This window comes from Hyperoodon ampullatus (genome assembly GCF_949752795.1).
Source record: "Hyperoodon ampullatus genome assembly, chromosome: 13".
In the NCBI taxonomy this organism is placed as follows: domain Eukaryota; kingdom Metazoa; phylum Chordata; class Mammalia; order Artiodactyla; family Ziphiidae; genus Hyperoodon; species Hyperoodon ampullatus.
This window is the reverse complement of record NC_136926.1, coordinates 15,636,431-15,651,874: the sequence shown is the minus strand read 5'-3', so window position 1 is coordinate 15,651,874 and position 15,444 is coordinate 15,636,431. Positions and strand designations below refer to the sequence as shown.

The 15,444-nt window shown below is 51.6% G+C and overlaps 2 protein-coding genes across 3 annotated transcripts; one reads left to right on the top strand and one right to left on the bottom strand.

Annotated features, from left to right (window-relative positions):
* Nucleotides 1-1,125: 1,125 nt before the first annotated feature.
* On the top strand, nucleotides 1,126-8,518 carry DRC10 (dynein regulatory complex subunit 10; the record flags this gene model as incomplete). Of its 2 annotated transcripts, XM_079717524.1 has the most annotated exons (4): nucleotides 1,126-1,854; nucleotides 4,768-5,001; nucleotides 6,802-6,873; nucleotides 8,225-8,518. In XM_079717524.1, the coding sequence occupies 4 exons, from the start codon at nucleotides 1,126-1,128 to the stop codon at nucleotides 8,516-8,518; spliced, it is 1,329 nt and encodes a 442-aa protein (XP_079573650.1). The 2 variants fall into 2 exon arrangements, with proteins under 2 accessions (XP_079573650.1, XP_079573651.1); XM_079717525.1 differs by lacking the exons at nucleotides 4,768-5,001; nucleotides 6,802-6,873.
* A 1,896-nt stretch (nucleotides 8,519-10,414) lies between these two features.
* RITA1 (RBPJ interacting and tubulin associated 1) lies at nucleotides 10,415-14,284 on the bottom strand. Its single transcript, XM_079717413.1, has 2 exons — nucleotides 14,001-14,284; nucleotides 10,415-11,480 (listed from the first exon to the last, which is right to left on the bottom strand). Exons 1-2 carry the CDS (start codon nucleotides 14,267-14,269, stop codon nucleotides 10,973-10,975), a joined length of 777 nt encoding a protein of 258 aa, XP_079573539.1. The 5' UTR covers nucleotides 14,270-14,284; the 3' UTR covers nucleotides 10,415-10,972.
* Nucleotides 14,285-15,444: the final 1,160 nt, after the last annotated feature.

The following is a 15,444-nucleotide window of genomic DNA, read 5'->3' as shown; positions in this document are numbered from 1 at the left end:
GAAGGTAAACTCTGGGAGGACAGGAACTATACCTTGTATCTTTTTTATAACCCCAGGGGCTCAATGAATACCTGAATAGATGACTACAGGGCTGATCTTTTTTTTTTTTTTTCTGTGGTACGCGGGCCTCTCACTGTTGTGGCCTCTCCCATTGCAGAGCACAGGCTCCGGACGTGCAGGCTCAGGGCCATGGCTCACGGGCCCAGCTGCTCCGCGGCATGTGGGATCTTCCCGGACCGGGGCACGAACCCGTGTCCCCTGCATCGGCAGGCGGACTCTCAACCACTGCGCCACCAGGGAAGCCCTTAATCCATTCTTAAAAGCCAATGCAAATGCGCTGTGCTGGTCCTCATGCTGTTCGCTCTCAGCACCATTATTTGCTTGTCCTTCTTCTGCTCTGTCTCCAGCTGCTGACCCCTGCAGGCTGCATTGCCCAGGCTCCCTTGTCCCTGGTTTCCCACTGGATTTGGTCAGTGGGAGGCACTGGTGTTGGACTGGAAGGCTGGACAAAGGGAGAAACCAGATTTCTCCTCTTCTCTCTGCTTTGGGCTGCATTTCCGGCAGTGGCCACAGCTCCACTGGGGCTATAGTGACTCCTGGACAGGAAATGGCTGTGGTTCCAGCTTCCCCTGGGTGGCCCTGATCCCCAAACCCAACGCTTCCTCCTCCTTCGTGGTTTCCTGCCATTGACAATCGCTGGGTGGCTTTCCCTTCCCCTGGTTGGCCTCTCAATTCTTCCATCACCCACGTAACTGGTTGCTGTGTTTGAATACCTAGAATGATGTCTGTATTCCTGGTTGGTCCCTGCCTGACACACGTGCCTGAGACCCAGCTCCACACATGGTCCCCTTACCCTTGGGGCCCTGAGCACTGTTACAAAGCTAAAAACGGCTTTCCTTGAGAGGTTCTGTGTAAAAGCTGCAGAGCATCTAAGACAAACTCTCCACGTCAACAGTTTACGGCTGCTGTGGCCACACCAGCCATCCTGAAGTCAGCCTGACTCTGCTGACTACTTACTCCTTCCTTTTTCAGGGTTGCCAGAGACAATAAAAGCAGGAAGCCCAGATAGTCTACCAAAGTCTCAGTCTCTCAGGGCGTACAAAGGCGAAGAAGACCGCTCATAAAATGGCTTTGGACGTCCTTGCCGTGGCCCCTCTCTACCAAGACCCTGACATCAACAGAGTAAGGCTGATAGCACAGACAACCAAAAAGTCCACCACCCCGCCAAAACCCTTGCCTCCTACCAAGACCAAACTCACCACCATCGAGACCAAGAGGATCATGTCCGTCCTGGACGAGACCATTCACAAGGTGGAGTGGGTGACCCTGCTGTCATACATGGCATCCAGTTCCAAGAATTCGGAGGGGATGCTGGGGGAGGACATCATGAAAGCAGTGAGAGAGCACGAGGACCTTTGCCAGATCCTCCTGGATCGCATCAATTACCTGCAGGAGGAAGAAAGGCAGTTGCAGGAGGAAGAAGAGTTCGAGGATGAACCGTGGTTCCGAGACCGTGTCCTCTCCATAAAGGTGCAGAAATCCCACCTCCCACCCCTTATGCAGCAGATCAAAGGATCCACCAAGAACATCGTGAGATTCCTGCTCAGTAACCCCCGGGCTGCCAGTCTGTTGCAGGTGCAGACCCCGGGCAGAAGTGCAGAAGCCCAGAGTTTTATTGATCGCCTGGTAGAACTCCGAGGTTTCCTGTTTGAGAAGCTACTCACTAGTCCCATGGAAGCCAGAGACAAGACTCAGTTCCTCCAGGACATCACCAGACGGAATCAGAGGAACCAAGAAATCATCGATACGCTGGAGAATGAATTGGCAGTCTGCGTGAGGAACAGGGATGCAGAGGTATCACTGCACAGTATTGGTGAGGATATAGAAGGGGCCCCAGGGAAGAGCCCAAATCTTTTGGCAGTTGGGTTTTTTCCTCAGTGATTTAAATAGCTGTTTTCATTCATTTACTCCATAAATATTGTTTTGAGCACTTACCAGGTGCCAGTTCTTATAAATGATGAGTCCACATGGTCCCAGCCTCATGGAGTTCATGATAGGGAAGGTAGGTCTTAAAGAGCTGATTTAATTACAGTTTTGAGAAGTACAAGGAAGGGTAAGTATAGGGTGCTATAAAAGAGTGTTATAGGGAACCTGAACTTGGAACTCAGGGATGTTGAAGTCAAGACATGGAGAATGAGAGGGAGTGAACCAGGCAAGTGAGGTAGAGAGAGACCTTCCAGGCCAAGGCTGGATAGTAAATACTTAATTTGAGGCTTTGCTGACAGATTACACAGGGCCTTTGAGGCCTAATCGAGGAATGTGGTCTTTGTCCTGAGGGTAAGGGGCAGGTAGGAGGGGTGGAAGCTCTAGAAGAATTTTTAAGAGGGGAAAGGATAACATGATCCCAACCTAATAATAACCATCTGGGGACACATACTATGTGTTATTCTTTACACACATTTTCGCACTAACAACTAGCAAAGTCCCTGGGAAGTGGCATATAAGTATAGGTTTGGCTGCCAAATCAGAGACCCCAAATGATAGTGGCTTAGTCAAGCTGGTGATGTATTTCTGTTTAACAGAGAGCTGGCATGGAAGCTCTGCTTCGTAAACTCATCAGGGGCCCAGGTTCCTTGCTGCTGGCTTCTCTGCTGTCCCCCACATGGGACTTCTAACTGTGGGCCCAGAAGGCTGCTCCAGCTTTCCACCGTCATGTCACCACTGGTCCAGCCAGCAGGAAGGAGGAAAGGGGAGGAGGGGACTTTGTCCTACCCTTTTGGGACATCACCTAGAAGCAGCATTCATACAGTTCTTAGCTACACCCAGTGCTAGAGATGCTGGGAAAGTGGTCTGTAGCTGGGGCCACCTTCCCAGTGAAACATTCTGCTCTACAGCCTTTCTGGGGAGAACAGGTCCTGGGGGACAGCCAGCCAGCACTGCCACATTTTCATCACCCTGTGATAGATGAGAGATCAAGGCCACCCTCCCTCCCCGATGTGCTAGCTCAGGGGGGTCCCCCCTTCCTTATGTTCTCTCTGACTTTGTCCTGTACAGCATTCATCAGGGTTTGTTGATGACTATTTGTGTGATGATTTAATGATACGATTGGGGTCTGGCTCCCCCACAAGAGGACAGGGACCTTGTCTCTCTTGGCCTTCCACTGTGTCCCCAGTGGGCCTGGCACAAAAAGGGGGACAAGGTAATTATCTGCTGAGAGATGACAGGCTCCTGGGTGCTCAGGGGAGACCACTCATAGGTTGGAGGGGTGTCACCTAGGGACAGGAAGAGGACTTCCAAGTGGCTTTGCCAGTCTCATTCGGGTAGTGGAAACAGCTTGGGGCTGCCAAGTTGGACAGATCTGGGGTCAAATTCCATTTCTGCCAAGTGGGCAGGTTTCATCAGGTCACTGGATCTCAGTGTAAAATGAGAGGATGACACCAATAAGGCATGTTGAGGGGTTCACAAGAAAAGCTCTGACTGCGAATAGTACTGCCTGCTTCAAACCCAACCCCTGAAGGCTGAAGACTTGCCCACAGGACAGGCTTGCCTCAAACCCCTCCCCACCCCGCCTCCCACTCCCTGAGTACAGGAAGTGAGCTCAGGCCCGCTGCGGCCCTGCTGTCTGCTGCCCCCAGCCCGAGGCTGCTGGCCTGAGCCAGCCACAGGCCCCGTGTGTTCAGAGGGACACCCTAGCACTTGTGATCAGCCTTTGGAGTTTATTTACGAAACAGCGGTGCCCCCCAACCCCAATTCGTGTTTTATTTTATTTTTATTTTCATTTATTTATTTATTTATTTTTAACATCTTTATTGGAGTATAATTGCTTTACAATGGTGTGTTAGTTTCTGCTGTTTAACAAAGTGAATCAGCTATACATATACATATATCCCCATATCTCCTCCCTCTGGCGTCTGCCTCCCACCCTCCCTATCCCACCCCTCTAGGTGGTCACAAAGCACCGAGCTGATTTCCCTGTGCTATGCGGCTGCTTCCCACTAGCGATCTATTTTACATTTGGTAGTGTGTATATGTCCATGCCACTCTCTCACTTTGTCCCAGTCCCAGCTTACCCTTCCCCCTCCCCGTGTCCTCAAGTCCATTCTCTACGTCTGTGTCTTTATTCATGTCCTGCCCCTAGGTTCTTCAGAACTTTTTTTTTTTTTTTAGATTCCATATATATGTGTTAGCATACGGTATTTGTTTTTCTCTTTCTGGCTTACTTCACTCTGTATGACAGACTCTAGGTCCAGCCACCTCACTACAACCAATTCCTGTTTTAGAACCGACTGAGGGGCAGGAGCCAAGCCAGGCCCTCAAGGGGAGGGTGGGGGGGCAATCCCTGCGGCGCGTGTTTATCTCACACTTTCATGCATCGCGCCAAGTGTCCCTGGCAACTAGGCACTCCCCTGCTGTGACCCGGCAGGAGCTTCGCGCTGTCGCAGACCTCTCCTCCTGTGACCCCGCTCAGGCGCGCCTGTGCACTTCACTCACGCCGGGAAATAGAGGATGGTGGCCACGAACGTGGGCTCTGGATCAGCCAGACCCGGCTTCAAATTCCATCTCAGCTGCACAACCCCAGACAGACTCAACCCCCCTGAGCCTCAATTTCCCGGTCTCTAGGCAGGCTGTCCCCGTCCTCCGGGGCCAGGGCTGGGATTTGGTGAGGTAGTAGCGCCCTGTCCTGAGGGGGCTGCAGGCACGCCAGCCTCTCCTGCCATGGCTCATGATCGCGGAGGTATCCCGGAGCCTCTCTTCTTCCTGGCCCAGGTAGAGAAGGAGAACTTCGTGATCCAAGAACTGAAAAGCCACCTGCACCAGGTGCCCGAGTTCTCAGAGAACAGCCTCCTTCGCACCAAGCAGGAGGCTGAGGAACAGCAGAAGGCGGACTTCCAGGCCTCGCAGGCCCGGGTGGCCAAGATCCAGCAGGAGATCCTGCTGCTGCAGTCGCGGTTCAACAGCCTGGTCATGGAGAACTGGAAGGCAGAGCAGGCGCTGAGGAAGGTGCCCTGGGAAAGCGGGGCGGTGGGGGCAATGGGGCCACTGGGGCAGGGGAGGGGGTGAAGGGAGGGCCAGGCGCAGGGCTTGGGGTGGGGGGCAGGGCTGCTCCAGCCACCCGGGGAGCAGCTCCCTGGGGAGAAGGGTGCAGGGAAGCCCAGGATGGACGCAGTATCCCTCGGGAGGCGGGAGGGAGCAGCACACAGGCCCAGGGACTGGGGGCAGAGAGATCAGGTCCTGCTGCAGGCCAGCTCTGTGACCTTGGGCAAGTTCCTGAACTCCTCTGAGCCCCACAAGGAGGATGATACCCACCTGTCCTGCAAAGGAAATGAAGGCGCACAGAAACCTCTGGCAAATCTCTTAACTCCCTCCGAGCCTTAGTTTTCACATTTTTAAAATGAAAGCGATTGAATAGGCCTTAATGAGTTGCTATGAGAATTAGATGGGATGATGGGTAGCCAGCCGGTAGCACCTAGTAGGTGCTCCATAAATATCCTTTTTTCATCTGCCTTCTCCATCGTCTCAGCTAGGACCCAGGCCCAGCATGCATCCAGCTTGCTTCCGATTCCCTTTCCTCACAAAGGGCACCCTTTCTAACACTTGTTCTCAGATTCGTTTTTGTTTCACTACACTTTTGAGCATCTGATGGAAGCACTGGGCCTCTCCCCCATGAAAAGGCTCAGAAGTACATACCCATGGTGGGGGGCAATTCTTGGGTCACAGGCCCCCTGAAGCCAGCCCATCCATGGTGCCCAAGTTACGAACTCTTGCACTGTAGGACTAAGGAGCTGATTTTTTTTTTAAATTGAGGTGAAATTCACATAACATAAAATATAACCATTTAAATTTATTCAGTGGCACTTAGTATATTCACAATGTCGTACAACCACAACTTTTATCTAGTTCCAAGATATTTTCATCACCTCCAGATAAAACCCTGTACTCATTAAGTAGCTTCTCCACCCCCCTCCCCCCAGTCCCTGGCGACCACTAATCTACTTTTTGTCTCTATGGATTTGCCTATTCTGGACTCTTCATGTAAATGGAATCATACAATATGTGGTCTTTCGTGTCTGGCTTCTTTCACTTAGCATTGCACTTTCAAGGTTCATCCACGTAGCATTTACCAATACTTCACTCCTTTTTATGGCAGAATAGCATTCCATTGTATGTACGGGAGCTGATCTTTTAAAAACAAAATTAGGTCACGTTCCTCCACTGTATCTAAATCCACCCAACAGCTTCCACTCTCCCTTACGTTAGAAACCAAACTCCTTCCACTGCTGACACTCCCTCTGTGACACAGCTTCTCACTCTGAGCTCAACGGGACCATTCCCCTCCCCAGCCATGCCATTCCAGCCACACTGGCTCAGTTCCTACTCTTTAAACATCACCAGCTTGTTCCCACCTCAGGGCCTTTGCACCTGCTGCTCCCTCTGCCTACAATGTTCTGGAGCTGGACTGCTGGCTTCAAATCCAAGCTCCACCACCCATGAGCTCTGTAATCTTGGGCCAAGTGAGTTAGCACATCTGATCCTCTGTGTCCTCGCCTGTGAAATGGAGAACGTACCTTGTGATGTGGATTCAAGAGGCGAGGCGTGATGCACGGCCTGCTGATGCAGAGCGGGCTGAGTGCTTTTTATTGTTAATATTAGTATTAATATTGGATTATGGATTAATGGATTATTTTAATAATTAATTAATTATGGATTAATTAATAATAATATTATTAATAAAATATCCATTAATATTAGTAATGGATTAATATTAATCCATCACACAATGACTAACTGAATTTTTTTTAGAAAAAGTATAAAGTGGAAACGGAAATTGAGAACTGGATCCAGAAATACGATTTGGAGATGAGTGAAAAGCAGGTATTTGTCTGCCTAAGTCTCTCTCAAGTGTGTTTCCCAAGATCCTCTAGGAATGGGGGTGAGGGGTGGAGAAGAGAAGCCCTAGTATGTATGGTCCATGGTCTATGCCAAGTTCTGGGCCTCTCCAGAGTGGCTTCCCTGCCCCTTCCTTAGGCTCAAGGGTTTGTCTAGCCTGGGGCAGTGAGGGGAGTGGTGGGAAAGGAAGGAGCCAGAAGCTGCGAGCCACCAAGATGTGCTTGACCCCAGGCCCGAAGATCTTGGCTCCATCTACTGTCAATATCCCAGACTCCCTGTTCCCTCCTGCTCAGCTCCTGCTAGCAGCCCCCTAAGCCGGGACTCATCCCCACGGGATTCAAGCATTCACCTCCACCACTTCACTCAGTCACTCAGGAACTTTCTACCGAGTGCTTAGATGTGCCAGGTGCTGGGCTCCAGCGGTCAAGAAAATCCCCATTGTCATCTGGAGGTTCTACTCTAGCGGCACTTACTCGCTGTGTGACCCTAAGCAAGGGACTTGACCTTTCTGAGCCCATTTCTGCATGTGATCACAGTAACACCCACGCTGGAACCATGGTGGGGATTGAACGAGTCACGGTTGTCACAGGTGCTTGTACAGCACAGGATCTGGCCTGGAGGAGGTGCTCAGGGAATAGTAGCCTAAAAACGGGGTGCCCTCAAGCCTCCACCCAGCTCTGTGATAACATCGGTGGCCCACAGCCCCGACTTTGGGGCAGGGAGGCCTGGTGAGCACTGGAAGTGACATCAGCCTCTGAGTGGTCAATGTCAGGTGCGCTGTCTGATCCTGAATGCTCTACGAAGGGGGAGACTTTGGAGGCTGTGCTCTTGTTTCTCTGTTCCCAATGAGGGTGGTGGGTTAATGATGGCAGAGACCGAGTCCACTTAGCTCTGTGTCCTCTGGAAGTACTTTTCTTCTGGTAGATGCCTGGTGGGGGGCGGGGTGGACGTTGCATCCATCCCGTCATTTAATCCTGGAAATAGCTCCCACCCCTGCTCCTGGGTTTGGAATTGTCCCCATGTTTCAGATGAGGAAAAATGACGGCTTGAAAGGTGAAGTCCCTCAAGATGCGGCTGAGCTGAGATTGGAAGCCCAGCCTGCCCAGCCCATGAGCCGTGTTCTTTCCTCCTTCCTGAAACTGTTTCAGCTGGGTCCCACCGTAAACTCAGATGGACCGCGTCAGCTCTCCCATTCTCATCTGGGCCTCAGATGCGGAAAGGCTTAGCGTAGGCGGCATTGCTGGGGTGGAAGCGCCTTCGGGAAGGGTGGGAACAGAAGAGGGTGGCAGGCGGTGTCCTGTGCCTGGAGACCCCTACCCCCTGTCTCTCACCCCAGGATGAGTACGAGGAGTTGGATGTCATCCACAAAGAGGAGAAGCTCCAGCTGGAGGAGCTGAAGAGACGGCATGACGTGCTGGTGGAAGAGTTCTCCCAGATCCGGGCCGAGCAGGAGATCAACGCCAAGAAGAGGCTGGAAGCCGAGCAGGAGATGGTGCGCATGGTGCGGGCTGCCACGCTCATCCAGGCCCTGTGGAGGGGCTACCTGGTCCGCTCCATGCTCAGGTCCAAGAAGAAGAAGCGGAGCAAGAGCAAAGTGAAGGGCAAGGGCAAGGGCAAGGGCAAGAAGTGAGTCCTTCCCCCGCCTGCCCAGACCCCTGCCCTCACCACGACCTTACCTCTCACTCGAGAGCCGGCCTGGAAGCCCCTGGGATGTGGAGCCCTGCAATTCATGGCTTTAACTTTTTCAAAATTAAAAACCCTTTTAAACCACAGCCTACAAATAAACTTCACTTTACCCAGGGCCATTGGGTGCGTGTCCATGCTGCAGATGCCGATTCCATGAGGGGGAACACACAGGCTGGGTGTCAGCACGTAACCATTCCTTCGTTTAGCTTCGGTGGGAAGCCGGACCCTGGGCTGCATCCCCCTCGGTCCCAGCCCAGAAGCTGCCATGACTGCGATGGATACATCACCCACCAGGACAGCTGGGTGTGGGTCACAGCTGCCCACAGGGGAGGGCGGGGCAGGTAGAGAACTCCAGGAGAAAGAGGGAGGGTTTCAGGCTGCACCCTGCCCCTGCTCTGGGTATCAATTTGCCCACAACTTCTCCCTGGTTTAGCATCGTGAAAGCTCAAGGGTCCTGAGGTCATAAACCAGCAACCTCACATTAGCCTTATTCGGTGTCCAGGTAGTTGAAGAATATATTTTTTAATTCACTACTGGCGTTTTTTTTTTTAAGTCTTTATTGAATTTGTTACAGTAATGCTTCTGTTTTATGTTTTGGTTCTTTGGCCGTGAGGCATGTGGGATCTTAGCTCCCCGACCAGGGATCCAACCTGCATTCCCTGCACTGGAAGGCAAGTCTTAACCACTGGACCACCAGGGAAATCCCCACTGCTGGCATTTAAAAAATCAGAGGCTACTGCTTAAAAATGCCTTTTCTGGAAAAAATCTCATCACCCAGATAGCCCGGGCCTGCATGTCTTCTAAAGGTGAGCAGGAGCGCCCCCTTTGGATGGTAGAGACAGGTTGTCCCAGTCCACACCACTCCCAACTGTCTTCCAGCCATCATGGCCTCAGTGTCAGTCGCCCCTTATCATCATACTTGGGCGGTTGCTTCCCTTTTTTAGTACAGTTTGGAGGAAAGAGGTATTTGTGGCCAATGTCTACTAAAACATAGGGGCAAGGGATAAAGGCAAATGAGAGCTGAATGTTTCAAGTAAAACTGAGGAGGGAGGGAGCTAATTCTTAGCGAGAGTTCTAGGAAATTTAAACACCCTACGTGTTTAAAATGCTGTCTGTGCCAAAAGCATGGCTCGCTTGCATCCCTCACAGCCCACCGGAGCCGTGTAGGCGTCTGAATGTGGGCCCCTGGTCCTAGGCACCGTTGGTCCCTCCCAGACTGTTCCCTGGGAGTGTGTGCTCTTCCCTTCCCCCAAGGTGGAGGCACAGAACCAAAGATGTGGCTTCCAGCTGGCCTCTCTGGAATCCCGGTGCCTCCTGGAGGTGCATCAGGACACGGAGAGGCCCAAGGCGTGGCCTCCACCCAACCCACCAGGATGCTGGGATTCTGGGTGCAGCTCCATCAGAGCAAAGGCTTTGCTGTTCCTCCTGAGGGGCCTGACCCAGGATGGTGTGGGGCGGGAGGCAGGTGGGCCCTGACCACTTAGGCTTCCTTCCCGAGTGCTCTCCAGGTGCCATGTGGAACTTTCTGGTCTTCTTGGACCCCTCAAAGTCCAAGCAAAGTCCTAGTCACTGTGGTGGTTTTTTTTTTTTTACGGTAGGAAATGTGTATCATATATATATACATATGATTTCAAAACAAGTCAACTATAGCCCATATTCTGAGCTCAGGAAGAATCAGCTAACCCCCCAATTAGTGGTATTAGCTAGAAACCAACGGGAGGAGGATTAGTTGCCCACCTGCCACTGTCACGATTGCTATGTTATTTAACTTTGTTATTTAAATCAACTCAGGCCTAACATTGGCCTTTATCCTAAGGAAAAAATTAGCAAAACTCGCGGCTTCGATGAGCTGATATATTTAATACGTGAAAATAAATACATGACTATTAAAATTTTAAATGTCCACCCACGTATCACCTTGTGTTCCCTGCTGGTCCACATACTGTGCCTGGGAAAATTCCTGAGGCGTCCAGACTCAGCTGGAAACTCATCCTGAGAAGAAGCTTGGCTTGAAGGGAGGGAGAAGGAACCCTCCGGGTTGGCGATCATACCGTTTATTCACACTTGGTGGCGAGACAATGTTGTGGGTGTGATGGAGGGGGTGGGGGGACCCTCCCGGGGGACACCCCTGGGTTGGCACTGATATGCTGTGTGGCTATGACAGAACTTGAAACAGGGATCTCAAGAGGCGGCCCTCATATCCACCTCAGCGGCAAAAGCAGGGAGCAACCAGAGGTTGTCAGAAGAAAGGGCGGCACTGCCCCCCCTCGCTCTGCCCCCAGGAGTGCTTTGCCAATGCCTGGTGGTCTCTCCAAAGGCCCGCCCACCAGTGCCATCCTCTGAAACTCTGCCCTTTGCTGTGACCCCATGGGCAAACCTGCAGAAAGCGCCAAGAAATTCATTTCCAAGGTGGCTTTGGTTTCTGGGTGGCTCCGCCTCGTCGGGGGGTAACTGGCACTGAAACACTGACTGAATGAGCCCTGGGAGTCACCAGGGGGCTCCGGAAGGTCACTCCTGACGGGGAAGGTCTGGGATCTCGAGGCCCATTTGTGCAGGGGGTACTGGTGGGTGGGTGACCTGTGCTGGGGACATTAAGGTGGGTGAGGGAATAAGAACGCTCCCGCCTCGGAGGGCGTGGAGAGTCTAACCCATCCACGGACAACCTCCGGGAGTCTGCCACCACCCTGCGCTCTGTCTTCGAGGGACCAGCTGGGTGAACGGCTCGCACTGGAGTCTCCCTGGGGCGGGGTGAGTGGCTGCCCCTAGGGGTAGCTGGGGGTGTCCAGTAGAGGGCATGGAGCTTTGCAGCATCCCCCTTCGCCATCCACGAGGCCTCCCAGCCGGTGCCCTCAGGTCGGGAGCCAAAGAGCGACTCATCGCAGTAAGAAGGAGTGTGGCCAACCAGTCTGGTAAGGGAAGAGAAACAGTGAGCTGGGGAAATAAACCCTAAAAACCTTGCCCACCCCCACCCCCTGCCAGGCAGCTGCAGCAGCAGAGGGTTGCCTATAGGTCCCAGAAGTCTCTGTCTCCCAGCCTGGCACCCGCAGTGAGGCCACAGCCCTCATGTACCACTACCCCCATCTCTGCTATTTTTCCCGCCAGTCCCCCTGCATGCTGCCCCGCCCCACCCCCACTCCCTGGCATGTGCCCCAGGCCAGGCCAGTTTGCATATCCCATCCTCCTGACCACACTGATTGGCTCAGGAATAACCACATGACCCATTCTGCACAATAAGGTTCTGCCTTAGGACCTCTGCAGAAACTACTAGGAGAGAAATGTTTTTCTTCCACCTAGCCCTGAAGAACTGGCAGGATATAAGGGCTAAACGGCTGGTGGCCATCTCACCTGGGATGTGTAGGGGAAAGCTGCACTAAAACAGAGACAAAATCCCAAGAATGTTTTGAGCCCCTGTTATATGAGCCCCAAATGCCCTTTTTCTGCTGAAGGAAGTTTGGGTAAGTCTTCTGTCACTTGCAACCAAGAGTCCTGATTAATATAACCTTAGTCTTTATAGCCTTCACTTTTTCTCTTAACCCACTTTTCCCTTTTTGTAGTGGCCTGGTCAGCCAAACCCTCTGCAGTCATGTGGCCCTTCCAACTATATTTGAAATTGCACAGCCCAGCACCTGGCATGTAGAGGGTACTCAGTTTGAACTTCTGTGATCTGGCCTCATCACGAGAGCAGCTTTTGAAATTTTTGCATATTCACTCAGGGCTTTTCATGTGTAGGTCCAGGACTCAGCATGTCACTTGTGTGTCATCTCATTTCTCACAACACCCACAGGAAGGCGATATAATCCCATTTTACAGACAAGAAAACTGAGGCATAGGGAGAGTAAAAAGGAGGGTACAGACAAGATTCAAATCCAGCGCCCTGCTCAAAGACCCAAGCTCTTGATCACTAAGTCAGACTTAAGTGCCTTCTAGGCCTCTCACCTTTAATTAGATTCATTCAGCAATTTTTTTTTTTTATTAGTCCCACAAATATTCATGGCATACCTATGAGGTGTCAGGTCCATGGTTTTTGGCCAGGACTAAAAGTGCTTCCATTCCCAAACTGCAAGTCTTTGAAAAGTCAACCTTTTGCCACTTGATTTAGCTGTTCAAAACCATACCTGGTTGAAACCTATGTCTGTCTGGTACCAAAGTTGCTGCGCAATAGCATCTCTAACTCTTATGTACCTTCTAACTTGACACCCTCTACTTGTCAGCATCCAGCGTAAAATTCCATCCTCCAGGAGAGCATGGGGTTGACTGTTATCTCCCTTGTTTAGGAAACCATACTTCTGTTAATACAGCCTACGCTGACACCAGCATTTTCAGCCATGTTGTAGCTGTCAGGGCTGCTAATGTCAACCTGAGCCTGCCTCGCGGTCCACGGCAATTGTCAGGTAGACATGATAATAATGGGGACTTGCTTTTATCTCTGTTGAATTTTACCTACTTAAATAAACACTATTCCCATTCTCAACTAATATACGTGCCTCTTGGCTCAGAATGGATCCTAAATATGATTGGCTAGTCATTATGGACTGAATTGCATCCTCCCAAAATTCATGCTGAATTTTAAAGAGGTAATTAAGGTTAAATGAGGCCATAAAGGTGAGGCCCTAATCCAATAGGATTTGTGTCCTTATAAGAAGAGGAAGAGGCACCAGGAGTGCAAACGCTCACAGAGAAAAGCCCATGTGAGGACCCAGTGAATAGGTGGCCATCTGCAACCCAAGGATAGGTAGCCTTCAGGAGAAAGCAACCCTGCTGGCATCTTGACCTTGGACTTCAAGCCTCCAGAACTGTGAAAAAATAAATTTCTGTTGTTTAAGCGCCCCAGTCTATGGTATTTTGTTATAACAACCCTGATTGACTAATATACTAGTCTTCCATGTCTTTGTTCAAGACACTGATGACAATAAATAAGATAGGGCCCTGAGGCCTCCCTCCAGGCTGATATTAATCGAAATAATCCAAATAATCTAATTCGAACCTACAATAACCACTGGCATTAGATCCTGTTTTTCTAAATTGTTCGTGAAAATGCAGCAAGAACCATTTTCAAAATGACTTGCTGAAGTTTGGAATCATCACATTTGTGTCATTTCATGGATCAACCACACTAATAATTACATGCAAATTGCTGTGTGATCTTGGGCAAATCACCTGACCCCTCTGGGCCTCAGAAGCCCATTCTAAGACATTTGGGGATGGGTATTCCACCATCACAACCATTATCACTACCGTTTACTGAGAGCTTCCTAAGTGTCAGGTTACCGTGCCCAGCACTGTACATGTCTCATCCCATTTAACCTTCTCAATAATCCCATTAGGTCCCACCTTCCACTGTGAGAAAACTGTGGCTCAGAAAGGTCAAAGTGCTTGCCCAAAGTCACACGGCATGTGAACAACAGGGCATCTCCCCATCCTGTTACCTGTATTTGTTCTTCTTCCTTGGTGCGAGGGTCAGGGTCTTGTCCCTGGAGGAGGTAGTCTCACAGCTCCCGTTGGCCCCTGAGGCCTGTGACGCCCCTGTACCCACTCCTCTGGTTCTGTTGGCCTTCCCCATCCACGGTGGGTCAAAGACTGGTGGTGTGGGCTGGGTGCCTGCAGGACTGCCAAACAAAGTCTCATCCACGTATGACGGCCTAACCTTGACCCGGCAGCTGCCCCGGCAGCGGTGCTGAACGTGGAGGGTCTGCATCCCACTGACGGCCAGCTCCACCGGGGTCTTCACGCTGCTCATGGTCTTGGGTGACAGCAGGTGTGCTCTGCCTGTCAGTCCCTGCCTCCAGGTCTCCCTATGAAAAGTGGTCATGGTGGCAACCATCTGTCATCAGCAAAGACTGGCAATCTCTTAAGTCCCCGTCCCCAGGGCAAAAAGGTCACGTTCTCCCTCAACCAGTCCTCCTCAAAGGGGAGCTGCCAATCCCAGGGGACATTTCGGAAAATTGACCTTCTTTGAGTTGTTGCAATGACGGGGAGGAGGGTGCTACTGGCAAATATTTAATGAGTAAATATGCATTCCTAGCATACAGTGTGTACTCAGTAGATATTTATAGAATGCTAAGGGGGTGAAGAATAGATTGGGCCTGTGCCTACTTTAGCACCAACCAGAAAACAAACTATGGTGGCGGGGGGCAGACAGGGCAGGCTCCTATATCCTGTACATATCTATGGGGCAGGAATAATAACCTGCATAGATCCCATGCCTACCTCCTGCAAAGAGCTCTACAAGCATTGTCTCATTTAATCTTCTCAGCAGTCCTGTGAGGTAGCTTCCATTATGTCCATTCTACAGATGACAAAACTGAGGCTTCAAAAGATGAAGTCACAAGTGTAAGTCCCACCTATAAAGCTAAAACAGTGGAAATAGAATGTGAACCTGATAGGAGTCTAGAGCTTGTGTACTTAACCATTCTACTACTGGGGGATTACACCCAGCCCGCCAACTGCCCCACATTCACCGATCCCCAAGTCAATGTCCCGGCTGATGTTCGAGGTGCCCGCATTCTGGAGTTATTTTCCTACCTGAGCATCTTGGCTGGCTGATGTCGGCGGTAACCCACAGCGCCCCCTCCCCCCAGGCCTGGACTCCTTTGCAGGGACGCTTGGGCACCTGTGGCGCGCGGTACATCCGAGATCTGCAGCTCTGAATCCCGGGAGCACGCGACCCCTGGCAGCTCAGGCCGCCCCCGGCCCCCGCCCGGGGGACCGCGCGGGCAGACTCTACCCGGGAAGCCGAGCCCTAGCTATGCATGCTCCGAGCGCGCATCAAACAGCAACCCGCGAACGGTAAGGCGGGGCGGGGCGGCCAGAACCATTCGCTCCCGGGGGGGGGATTAGGTCACCCTTTTCCGGACGCCCCCGGAGCTCCCC

Bases quoted from the DNA above. Each gene is read 5' to 3' on its own strand.
- RITA1 (XM_079717413.1), bottom strand. From the start codon at position 14,269: ATGCAGACCCTCCACGTTCAGCACCGCTGCCGGGGCAGCTGCCGGGTC. The intron at 11,481-14,000 runs GTAACAGGATGG...TTCCCTTACCAG, and splicing joins AGGAAGAAGAACAAATACAG to ACTGGTTGGCCACACTCCTT.